A 12,194-nucleotide genomic window follows, 5' to 3' on the forward strand; every position below is an offset into this window, starting at 1 on the left:
AGGCAAGCTAAACAATGTATAGAAGTAAGAGAACTTGACTCAAGGAGTGATGTTAAAAAGTTGACGAGCTTTCATGCACGCTCACAGCTGCTAACTGATCTGTTATGACTCCCATCAGCTGTATTGAATCGCAAATCTCTAAAAACACTAAAGGGAAAAAAGGCACATAAAATACAGTGCTCATGATTCCTGTGCGAACAAAAGCCCTGAAAATTCAAAGTTTAGTAATGAACCGTGAATCCAGAATGCATTCTTACCGACAAGACGTTCAGATAACTCTAATAGATTTGCGTACATCCGCTGGAGGAGGCTCTACTGATTCTGTAAAAAATAAAAGCATGTAAGCAGCACTTTCTACAATTATTAGATGAGGTAGTGTCTTTCTCAGCATTCAGCATATTATGAACATTTGTAATAGGCTCTAATTGAGGAAGCCTAAGAATACACATATCAGAACAACTCCACAGTGCTGCTAAAAGAAAGAAAAAGTTTTTTGCAAGTCAAGCAACCCAACATGTTTCTTGGCATTAGCAGACCATCCAAAAACGACTGGAGCATAGCACAGTCAGGTTTATATACATATCACGTACCAGTCACTTGAGATTGCTCTCCTGAAGCTAGATCTAGTTCTTAACCTTGAAATATCATTTATTGTATTCACCACAAAGAAAAGGTACTGCACATATGAAGGCAGAAGAAATATGTGACAACAGAAAAACTAGTTCTTCCATAAAATATATAAAGCTGTTATAAGGTCTCATCGGTTCTTGCAGTATTTTAGCTCGAAAAATAACAAAGAATTTTGTACCTGCCACATTAAGGAGGGCTGCATGTTTTCAGCCTTTAAACACATGTAGAAATGTTTCAGTAAAGTAATACATCTGAAAAAAAAAATCAGGCCATTTTACAATATAAGAAAATGAGTAAACGCACGTTGTAATCTCCAAATCAGAGCGCAAGGAGCATTTGTACAAATGCTCCTTGTGCGGCTTATATGCGCGGCTGCGCGGTACGATAAATAACGCAAATATATAACGCTGACGTGCACAGAGAAGAAGAAAAGTGGGGTCTCACACAGAGCTAGTGTACAGTATGCAGCACCACGCAACACGCTTGCGTACATACAGCAGAAAAAAAATGCGTTTTTAACGCACTTCCTAACTCTCAGCGCGACATCGCGAGTGATATACGAGCACGCCGCGGAGACATCGAGCTCAATGCCTTGGCCACGAGTAAAGATAAACGCTTTTTACAGCAAGTGAGACAACGAGAAGCCTTCGACCGCTCAATACATATAATAGCAGCACGAAACTATACATGCAAAAAAAAAAATGGTGCTCCTTCTGTTTTCAATTCTCATGCGTTTGACCTTTTGCGCCAACAGGCTTCTCAAGCCCCGTCTCGATAACAGATCAGACAAAAAGAAATATATACTTGCCTTGACAGAAGTATTCCGCTGAGCAGGACCGGCACACTGCGAGACTAGGCGCTTGACGCTTGAAGAAAAGGCGGGAAAGTGGTCACGCATGGAGGAACTCCATGTGGTCACGCATGTGGTCACGCGTGGGGAAACCGGCTGCCGGCAGTTGCCCGCAGTTTCGCACTTGCTTTGGGGTCGTAGAGAAGTAATCCTTATGCTCGGAAAATATGCATCTTTATTAGTGTCTGCTGCTACAGTAATTCAGTTTCAGTTTTTACGCACATGGTACTAAGAAAATTTATTCTTTTACGAAACCTCGGCTACGCTGGTTCAGCTTGGCCAACAACGCCAAAAAAAGGTTGGCTAAACGTCGCATTCCGACGTGCATGAAAAGAGAATAGGCTATTGGTATTCGCAAAACGTTGGGCCAACTTACCTTGCCAACTGCAGACCGACATAGTCGGCAGCCAACCACACATCAAGCTTTTCCCTACCTTCGCTGGCCAACAAAACAGGCCAGCAACCAGTCCCCAACCTGGTGCCAACCATTGGCAAGCTGTTGGCAGTTGGCCATGTCTGCTTGGGATCGCTGGACGAGTGGCTTTCTCGTCGCTCGCGCTTTGGCGCGCAGCGGACCGCGCGCCCGCATGATTTTTGTTGCATTAGTGACTGCGTTAGTGACTATTTGACACCACCTATCCACGTTACATAGCTCCACGCAGCGTGATTTTCGCAGGAATTCGCGGCAGCGACGACGGCCTCAACCCAAAATGTCTGAAACTATGTTTTACAGAGGTCCTTGCTTGCATTCTCAAGTATTATCCACGCAGATATCGAGTATTCAAGCGACAGGTGCGTTAATGTGCCTAGGCACAGTAACGCCCGATTTCGGTTTAGAACCGTGCTTGAAAAATACGTTCAGCAATGCGCGTAACATGAAAGCTAGACCTTAATTATGCACCATACCTTAATCGCAAGCAGCATGAGCAGCAGGAGCTTCAACAGCAAGTACCACACCTTTGGTGTCGAGTTCGTGAGCGAAGGAAACAAATACGTCTAGCGATGCGTTCAACATGAAAGCTAGACCTGCACCGCGAGCAGCTTGGGCAGAGTAGGCTCAAACAGCGAATACCGCCCCTTTAGTATTGAGTTCGTGAGCAACACAAATACAGCAAGCGATGCGCGCAACATCAAGCCTGGACCTGCATAGCGAGCAACGTAAACGGCGGGGCTCAAACAACATGCGAACGAGCCCGACTGAAACCAAGCCGACACGCCGCGCAATGAGAGCAACATTAAACCTGCACTTCAGCACGGCTTTCGTACCCTCTAGCGAACGAGTCTATTTAAAATCATGCCAAACGGCATTTAGTGCGAAGAAAGACTGCAGCCGCTGGTGCTTCACACCAAATCATCCGAAAAAACACGACTGACTACCAAAAAACGACCACTTATCTCACAAAGACGCGGATCCACAACATTATCCAAGTTTGCCCGGCCGATCCTGGGCTGCCAAACCTTTCGGCGAGCCGCGTTGCTTTTTCTGGAAGGAATCACAAAAAAATATTTTGCCACTGCCACCTCGGTTGTTGCATCTATACGCGCAACAGAAGCTCGGCATCGCCGCAACACGTAGACGCCGTCAAAGATGAAAAAAAAAAAAAACGCTTCTCGCCAAAACTGTTGCACAGAAAGAAAACGAAGCGCGACTCCCAGCTCCCGGCAATGGCGCCGGCGTCTGCTGCGGAGCCAAAAACCGCGCGCTAACACGTGACTACGGTGCCTCGGCCAATGGGAGGCTCGATTCTCCGGCGGTGCCCCAGGAGAGGAGGAGTGTCGGAAAGTTCAAAGCTTTTCGCTACGGCTTCGTGGCTGCGTAGCCAATCAGGCACTAGATTTTCGAATTCCAAACATCGTCATCAGGAAAAGCGCTCCAGGAGCAGAGAGCCATCCAATCACCGGACACACACCCTGCCTGTTTCAGTGACGACACTGGTTGGTGCCGCTGCGTATCTATGCAAGAGCATGTGTTGTTTTCTTGAGATATCCCGGCAGTGACCGCAACAGGAGCAGACGTTGTGCACACCGTCCTCGTGCCTGGTGTCGCTACCTGTTGCCAGAAGCATTTCGGAGAAATTGGACAAGACGCCTTTCTGAGTTAGGTAAGACATTCATTCTCTTTACCGTCTAGACTACGTTTTTGATGTTTATCTAGCGTAAAGCTGTCAAGTGTCATCTACTGTCGTGCTCTCATCTCCGGTCTGTATAGCGTAAGCTTTTTCTTGCCTTATCTTTGGAACAAAATCCCGAAGCTGCATATAAATTTTACGGTCTTATTCTAGTTAACCAATTCTGCGGACGATTACCATCTGTTTACGGCATTTTAAATGTAAGCAATTTTTTTCGCGCCGACTGGCGCAGGTGCTCTTACTTTTCATTTGTTCGCTAGAAATTAAAAGCTTGCTCGTTTCGCTACTTCCCTGTTTCGAACCCGTTGCGAGGACGGCTCGTGTTCGGACAACTTTTGCACGCGTGCTCAGGAGTACGGCGAAGAGTTCTTCAATGAGAGTCCCGTCGTTCCTATCGCGGGGTTTTTTCCCCAGTATTTACAGGCTGCGCCAGTGCTGAAGTTGATATCTCTCTGCCAGCCTGTTACCCGCTTTAAAACCGCCACCAGGTATTGTCGCTTATGCCTGCTCGTGTGCATCCGTGCTGCCTTGGAAGACTCTGCATAGCCGGAAGGAAGACTCGCCATAGCGAAAAGGTTCCCTCTTGAGTCCCGCTTCTTTTGTCACCGGAATTTATTCGTTTACTTTGTGTCGTCTATCCACGGAACGCATGTTTGCCTTCAATGCTTCAAAACCGCCATGAGAGCCTTGTTTTCTCTTCTTGACGCGTCTAATAGTCTGTTCGGCAAGTGTCGCAAAGAGGTTTCCGTCGCATTCTCTTTGAGCCTACTACAGGAGCCGCAGTCAGCTGCATTGAGTCATACTGCTGAACGACAGCTTTGTTTAGCACTCAATAGAAATCGACGGGGTCAGAGCCGGGTCATGTGCGTAGCGTGTCCCACAAATAGTAGGAGGTCGCACCCATGTCTAATACGCTTATCGTCGCGCCTCCAGTCTTCGCATGTGGCGTTAAGCGGATTAGGTATGAACACGGTCGTATGCATGCTGTACCGACATTGTTGTTCAGGAGTGCACCATACCGACCAGAGGTAGGACGTTAGGTGACGTCTTACCTCTGGTCGGTGTGGTTTACTCCTGGACAACAATGTCGGTAACTAGCGTTGCCAATGACCGTGGCTATAGCTAACCTGTTCGTCGCTACGCGCGAGGGTGAAGGTCCGAAGAGGGGCGATAGGCGGACTAGACGCGTTTTCCTTTGTTCCGTAGGCAGGCGGCCCTGAGTCATACGGAGCAGAAGGGGAACGTCAAGTAACGCCTGCTTCGCGGGCGGGCGGTTCGTCATGTGGATCTGCCTTTATCGGTAGTCCGCGGGAAGAAACATGGTGGCTAACGAAATGTCTCCATCTTAAATGGACCTTTCTTGCTGGCTTGGGCAGCCAAAGATTCCCCGAATCATTTCTGTGAAAATTCCATAAATATAGCGCGTGGTGCAGGCGACGGGAATGGGGGGGAGGTCGATTCCTATCATTTCTCCAGAGGGGTAAGCGTTACCACAGTCTCCAAATGCTACATACAAATCACGTCCCCACAGAAGTCGTTGATTGTCTGACCCCTGCTCACGAGCATGATTCGCAGAATTGACAGAGATTATGCCCAATATTTTTTTAGTGCAGTCAGTCATTGTGTGTGTGTGTGTGTGTGTGTGTGTGTGTGTGTGTGTGTGTGTGTGTGTGTGTGTGTGTGTGTGTGTGTGTGTGTGTGTGTGTGTGTGTGCATCTTATGAAACTGCTTATGTGGTAAATAAATAGCAAAAACCCCCCAACTCAGAGGAGAAGTTCCAGATTCCCTGCTGTGAAGGCCTTATTTTGCGGGCAATAGTTTTGAGCTGCGCTGGTTTCGCCTAGCCGTAGCTGGCAGGGGTGAGTTAACTATGGGCACACCTTCCACACTACACTAGACCTGTTTAATATCCAGGGAAATTTTTTTTTTGCAATGGGGAGCAGGATATTCAGTATTATCGACCCTGAGGCCTCTCCATCTTCTCCCCCTTTATCCCTCGGTCCCCCTTGTCCGAAGAACGGGGCAGAGCTCCGGCTCCTTCCCCTCATGCCTAGCTTCTGCAGCACTGCCATGAAAAGTTGTCCCCGAGTATAGAGCCTATTCACTATAAGATTTGGCGAATCGCAGGAGGCTCATCCTTTAGCTCCTTCATGGCATACCTGTTGTATCGCCGGCTGGCACACGCAGAGCAGCAGCCAGCCAAGCAAGCACGACGCCAGTTAGCCGAACGAAGAAGACCTTTTTAATAGATTAGTTGCGTTATTATATACACAGCTAGGGTAGCCCGTGGCGCCCTCCAGGATAGGTTAACATAACTATAACAATACCTGTGGCCCCTCATTCCCCATACTTTTTCAAGATTCGAAAGCTGCACAAATGAAGATGTTGAGGGGGTAGCGCGCCCCAACAACAGGATTGCCTTCCTTGTGTGGGCGCGATGCGACCACTATCTTCTTCTGGGCCATGACTGCCTCCATAGGCGCACCGCGCGAATGACGTTACTTTTATTTTCTCGCAATTCGTCACGTTGACACCGTTACGGGATCCCGCCTGCCGTGAGTGCGCATGCGCAAGTCAGATATATGGATATATGGACCAATCAGCGCGTGTGTAGTGGCGGTGGGCGGTCTCCCGCTAACGGTAACGCGTTGTGTTAAAGGTGTCTGTTGACCGCGTAATCATCGTTCGTGGATGAACTTGGGCAGCGAACTCCTCCCCCATTTGCGCCTTCCATAGCGACAAAAATGGCGGACAGGGAGACTTGGCGCATGCGCAGAACGTTATTGAATGCAGGTCTATTGAGGAAACAGCAGCGAGCTACGAAGAGGAAAACGTGGAAATTTAGAGACGGAAAGAGATCAAAGTAGGTTCGGCGACATACGCGATTTAAATGACATCGAGGTTCGCTTCCGGCTAATCGCATCTTTCTCTGATTAGCCCACCCCTTTAAGGTTCAGCCCAAAATTGTTAGTGCCCAACCTACGCGGAATTCGCCACTGTTCCTGGCCATTTATCATTGGAATGCGCTGTCTTGAGAAATGGTTTTCGAGAACAATTACGACTTTTGTCATCAAACTGAGAGGCTTACTGTTCACAGTGAAGTGCTCAGCTTACTCCGTGCTGACTCTTAGTAGACTCTTCCCAGAACTGTATTTGTGATTGTTGTCCCTGGCACTGTTGCCTACTTTTATGAGTCTGTGCTCTCAAACCCCTTTTATCCGGTTTTGTTGTCGGCTATCAGCGCAAATTTTGCGCGTGTTACTTCTTTTGTTTGATGATGCACTGTGTTATGCATTGTAGTTTTTTGTGCTTTCTTTTTCAACCCCTATGTAATGGCTTTAAAGGGCATTTGAGTACGTGAATAAAAAAAAATATCTGCGGGGCACTCAATGCAAACGAAGAGAAACTTGCACTACGCTTAACATACCCATCAGAGTACAACACGTCCTCATAACACAACTAGCTGATTAAGGCGATAGCCTTTAATGGCTTTAATGGTTGCTTCAGATAGAAAAGAAAAAATGAACCTAGAAGCCAAGTTTGATGATTGTAGATTAATTAGGTAATTAATTATAAGAAAAAATGTCGAATTTCGTCGAAATAGCGCGGATGTCGATATAGCCACGGGAATGATGTGACGTCACATCCACGGGAAGTCGTCACGGTATAGTGAAAATTGTCACAGAATGAGCGGAGAAACGTCGGATTTGTGCCAGATTAGATGGAAAATGTGTAATTAAGCGTAATTAACACTTAATATCCCCGCAAGATGTATAATTTGGGTATCGAAATAGCCACGGGAACGGTGTGACGTCGTATCAACCGAAAGTCGTCACGAAATAGTGTCCTCGGCTTTCGCCTCTCAACACTTTAGTTGCCATTTTTTTCAAAGCACAACCATCGGTGGGCCTTGTACAGAAACCCTGCAGTCAATGGCGTCGACCGTTTGTCATGACATCGCAGTCAACCCTATTTCAAGGAGACATCTTCCGTCTGCCTGCGATCTCATGCTAACGAATTGACAGTCGACGTCATTTTCTGGAGGGCCTAGTTAGAGGGATATTTGCCGTTTCTTTCTCGAGTTGTATCTGACTATAGTTGACATAAGCTACAATATACCAATCATATCTTCTTGTCTTCCAGGAAAAAGACCGCGGGACATCCCGGTGTTACCTCGAAGCCCTCGCCATGTTTTACTCCTCATTGAGGCAGTTCCCCATTAATTCCGTCATATCGGCCGAGCACCCCGACATGGTTTCGTACTTCGTCGAGGTCTCAATGACCCCGTCAATCCGCGCACATCGGACCATGGTGTTCGTCACCTTCGCAGTGACGATGCGCCGCCCGGACCGCTACGGTGGCGCGAACGACCAAGCCTATCACGACGTGACGCTCACCATGGTCAACGTAACACCGCTCTTGACCACAGCCGCTAACGACTGCGTCTTATATTTCGAAGGCGTCCCGGTGGACATCAGAATGGAGGTCCACGAAGTGCTCAAGGTATCCGAACACGAAATGCACAGAGAGCTGCTCCGTGCGTACGCAGTCATCCCGTACGAGCATCAGCGGAAACACACGTTGGCTCGCCTCCAAATCCACTTCGCCGGGAGGGACGACTACTATGCACAGACTTTACAGGTACGGCTGCGTTGCCTTGTTTCTGAGGCATGTTAGCAGCACAAAAATGATCTTCCTTCCAGTCTATGGAAATCATATTGGAACGGCATATGCTGTAATTATCTCCGTTGGCCAGGAATCTGTTCTAGATTACTTTTTTCCGGTATTTTTTTTTTCACTCTTATCGTAGTACCTAAATTTTTGAAAATTTGCATGTTCTCCTCCAGTTTTTGCGTCCACACATTGTTAGTGGGTTGTCCAACGTTCTTGGACACAAATAGGAATATTGAAAAACTGTAAGGTACTGGTATAGAAATATTGAAGGTGATGGTCCATTCTTTTGAGCATGTAGCAAAATGAAATGAACGGCGGCGCAACAAGAAGAACACAACAAGAGAGGGGACACCACATGCGCACACTACCAACTGTTTATTGCATGGAAAGGTGGCGTATTTAAACACAGCTCAGGCATGACACTCATCGCATTATCGCACAGACCCAACACGTGGAAAAGAAACAGCAACATCAGGATAAAAGACTAGAACCCTTAACCTCTGCAGAAAAAACTAAAAGATTTTGATAACAGAACTTTGAGCAGGCCATCTCGTAGCAAAAGCAGAGTCAACAATCGTAGCAAAAGCAGAGTCAAACAAGAGAAGCAAAGGCAGTCAAAAAAAAAAAAAATCAATCGTAGCAAAGGCAGCGTCAAACGTATAAAGCAAAAGCAGTCAGAACCCGAGAAACAACAAAACGAAAAAAAAAAAACAGTAACAAAGTTAACAACCCGCCCAAAACAAACAACAGACGGCCGCTAGAAATGCAGGGCTGAAAAGATGCACAGCACATGGCGTTACAAAAAACTGTCAAGAAAGGACACTTCAAGGACACTGTGCATCTTTTCAGCCCTGCATTTCTAGCGGCCGTCTGTTGTTTGTTTTGGGCGGGTTGTTAACTTTGTTACTGTTTTTTTTTTTTCGTTTTGTTGTTTCTCGGGTTCTGACTGCTTTTGCTTTATACGTTTGACGCTGCCTTTGCTACGATTGTATTTTTTTTTTTTGACTGCTTTTGCTTCTCTTGTTTGACTCTGCCTTTGCTACGATTGTTGACTCTGCTTTTGCTACGAGATGGCCTGCTCAAAGTTCTGTTATCAAAATCTTTTAGTTTTTTCTGCAGAGGTTAAGGGTTCTAGTCTTTTATCCTGATGTTGCTGTTTCTTTTCCACGTGTTGGGTCTATGCGATAATGCGATGAGTGTCATGCCTGAGCTGTGTTTAAATACGCCACCTTTCCATGCAATAAACAGTTGGTAGTGTGCGCATGTGGTGTCCCCTCTCTTGTTGTGTTCTTCTTGTTGCGCCGCCGTTCATTTCATCATGCACCAACTCGCCCCTCAGGCCATTCTTCTGATGTAGCAAAATGTTTCCATCGCACATATGAAGTAGTTAAGACTGCCATAAAAGACCAATGGGGGGCGATTTTGATGATAGCAAAAAATTCAAGCCTGCCGACGAGAGATCTGCGTATATATTGATTGTTATTGTGAAAATTTTCACTATATGAAAATCATTGCGCTCAAACTTTTCCCGTTCAAAAATTCTTTTGTTCAAAATTTTTGGGTACACGTCCAACATTCTCGCAAAGATGTTCTAAAAATTGTACGATACTCTTATGGAAATATTGAAGGTAATAGCCCATTCTTCTCATATGTAGCAAAATATTTCTTTTAAAGTATTTCCATCGATCGGATCGAGCAGTCAAGAGTGCCATAGAAAAAAGTAATGCTACTGCCTTCGGGAGATATGAGCATATATTGATTATTAAGCCCGCCGCGGAACTCAGCGGTTATCGCACTCGGCTGCTGACCCAAAAGACGCGGGTTCGATCCCGGCCGCGGCAGTCGAATTTCGATGGCGAAACTCTAGAGGCCCGTGTACTGTGCGACGTCAGGACGTGTTAAAGAACCCCAGGTGGTCGATATTTCCGGTGACCTTTACTACGGCGTCCCTCATATTCGAGTCGATTTGGGACGTCAATCCCCCATAAACTGAACTGAACTATCGATTATTATAGTGAAATCTTACATTATATGAAAAAATTGCCTTCACAATTGCTTTCCCGCTCATAAGTGCGTTTGTCCAGAATATTTGGTAACGGAACAATTTTAACGCCCTTTATTGGTGTCATTTCAACACTTAATGCTCGATGTCCACTCCATATTCACTATCCATGCTTTCTGAGGGCAACGCCGTAACCACGCAATGCTTCTGACCTTGCACATCCCTTGCCCCCTGCAGGTATCCCTGGTCTGTCCATTGACGCGCAGGAAGATTGTGCTGCCCTGTCGTGGGAAGCGCTGTCGGCACGTGGAATGCTTCGACGCCTACGCGTACCTCGACTTCAACGAGGAATCTCTGCAGCCGCCGTGGAGATGCCCCATCTGCAGCGAACAGCTCCTCGAACCGGATATGTGCGTGGACTTGCTGATGCTGGGCGTCCTTGAAACCGTGGACAACATGTGCGTCGCCGTAGACTTCAGACCAGACGCAAGCTGGGCACCGGTGATTCCGTAGCATCGAGTGCTTTCCTTTGTTGACCGTGGTTCGCCACCGTATTCTCCCACGCCATCTCTAGTCAGCGCACCTCTGTGTAACATAGAAAAACATGGCATGGAAAGAGAATAAAAGCGCACGTGAGTTTTTCAGATTTGTGTTGAACTGTATTCATTCACTCCAATGACAACTGGAGTGTCCGATTTTGCAATTAATTTATTTTGTGTCATTCGTAGCGCAGCGGTGGCTCAGTGGTTACGGCGCTCGGCTGCTGGCCTTAAAGACGTGGGTTCGATCCGGCCGCTGTGGCCAAATTTCGATGAAGGAGAAATTCTAGAGAGCCGTGTTCTATGCGATGTCAGTTCACGTTAAAGAACCCCAGGTGGTCAAAATTTCCGGAGCCCTTTACTACGGCGTCCGTCATAGCCTGAGCCGCTTTGGGACGTTAAACCCCAATAAACCCATACCTAATAGGGGGGTAATTAACCATTGACATCCACCCAAGGATGTCAATGAGTAATTTGCTCCCTTATTACAAATCTACTCCACATTTCACCAAACCTAAACTTATTTCGTGTCGTTCATTTCGTTGAAATCTTATGTCTATACTCGCGGACAACTTTTTTTTTTTGGCAACGCAGTAGAGCCTAGGCAGGGAAGGAGAAGGATTTTGTGCCCCTGAGTTGTTCATTATTCAGCTCCATAGATTTCCCATCCATACATTCCCCGCGGGCACAAAAGGCCGTCTCTTTCCCTTTCCTGCCTATAGCCACTACTGCACTGCCAAAAAAACTTGTCTGGGCGTATAGCAACGATCGATTTTCATTTTCAATAGTGGTTTTGAGCTCTTCACTCTTAAACCGAGTCTTGAAACCACCAACGAAACGTGGTTTTGCCAGTCATGGCCCAGCTAACAATGCTCCACTTTTCTCTCCAAATTTGAAGCGTCCACCAAGAATTGGGGCTATCACTGGGCCTTTCATTCGCATGCCTGCCGCCTCCAACGGGAAATCCCGATTGTTTGGGCACGTCCTTGTTTCTCCCGAAAATATTCCCTTTCCTTAATTTCGGACTTACTTTCTACGCTTATATTTGGGTTCGCGCTGGCTGCGGAATGTGATATACGTGGATCTTCCCCTCTCTGGTCGCGTCCGAGATGATCAAGTAGAAGAGCTGCCAAGGGGCTGATTTTAAAGCTATATAAGCGGTAACCTGCTACAACATTTAAACCAGGTAGTTATCTTTTTAGGATGATCTACAAATTGCGGATTGACACTTTTTGTCCGAAGCTGGTAATTAAAAACTCAACTAGTTAGTCCTGACGGATTAATAAACACACCAGAACGAAAGAAATCCTGCACACTAGGCCTCATCCCTCTGAACACCTATGACACATCGTGTTTTTTTTTTTAACTTT

General features: G+C 46.7%; 1 protein-coding gene across 2 annotated transcripts; it reads left to right on the forward strand.

Moving 5' to 3' along the window:
• Positions 1-3,290: 3,290 nt before the first annotated feature.
• LOC149365626 (E3 SUMO-protein ligase PIAS1-like) lies at positions 3,291-10,929 on the forward strand. Of its 2 annotated transcripts, none has more exons than XM_089587547.1 (3): positions 3,291-3,582; positions 7,753-8,250; positions 10,523-10,929. In XM_089587547.1, the coding sequence occupies exons 2-3, from the start codon at positions 7,798-7,800 to the stop codon at positions 10,796-10,798; spliced, it is 729 nt and encodes a 242-aa protein (XP_089443673.1). In that variant the 5' UTR covers positions 3,291-3,582; positions 7,753-7,797; the 3' UTR covers positions 10,799-10,929. The 2 variants fall into 2 exon arrangements, with proteins under 2 accessions (XP_089443673.1, XP_089443589.1); XM_089587463.1 differs by lacking the exon at positions 3,291-3,582 and adding an exon at positions 3,888-4,184.
• The last annotated feature ends 1,265 nt before the right edge of the window (positions 10,930-12,194 follow it).

Source organism: Amblyomma mixtum, chromosome 1 (genome assembly GCF_055824585.1).
Source record: "Amblyomma mixtum isolate Tamu chromosome 1, ASM5582458v1, whole genome shotgun sequence".
NCBI lineage: Eukaryota > Metazoa > Arthropoda > Arachnida > Ixodida > Ixodidae > Amblyomma > Amblyomma mixtum.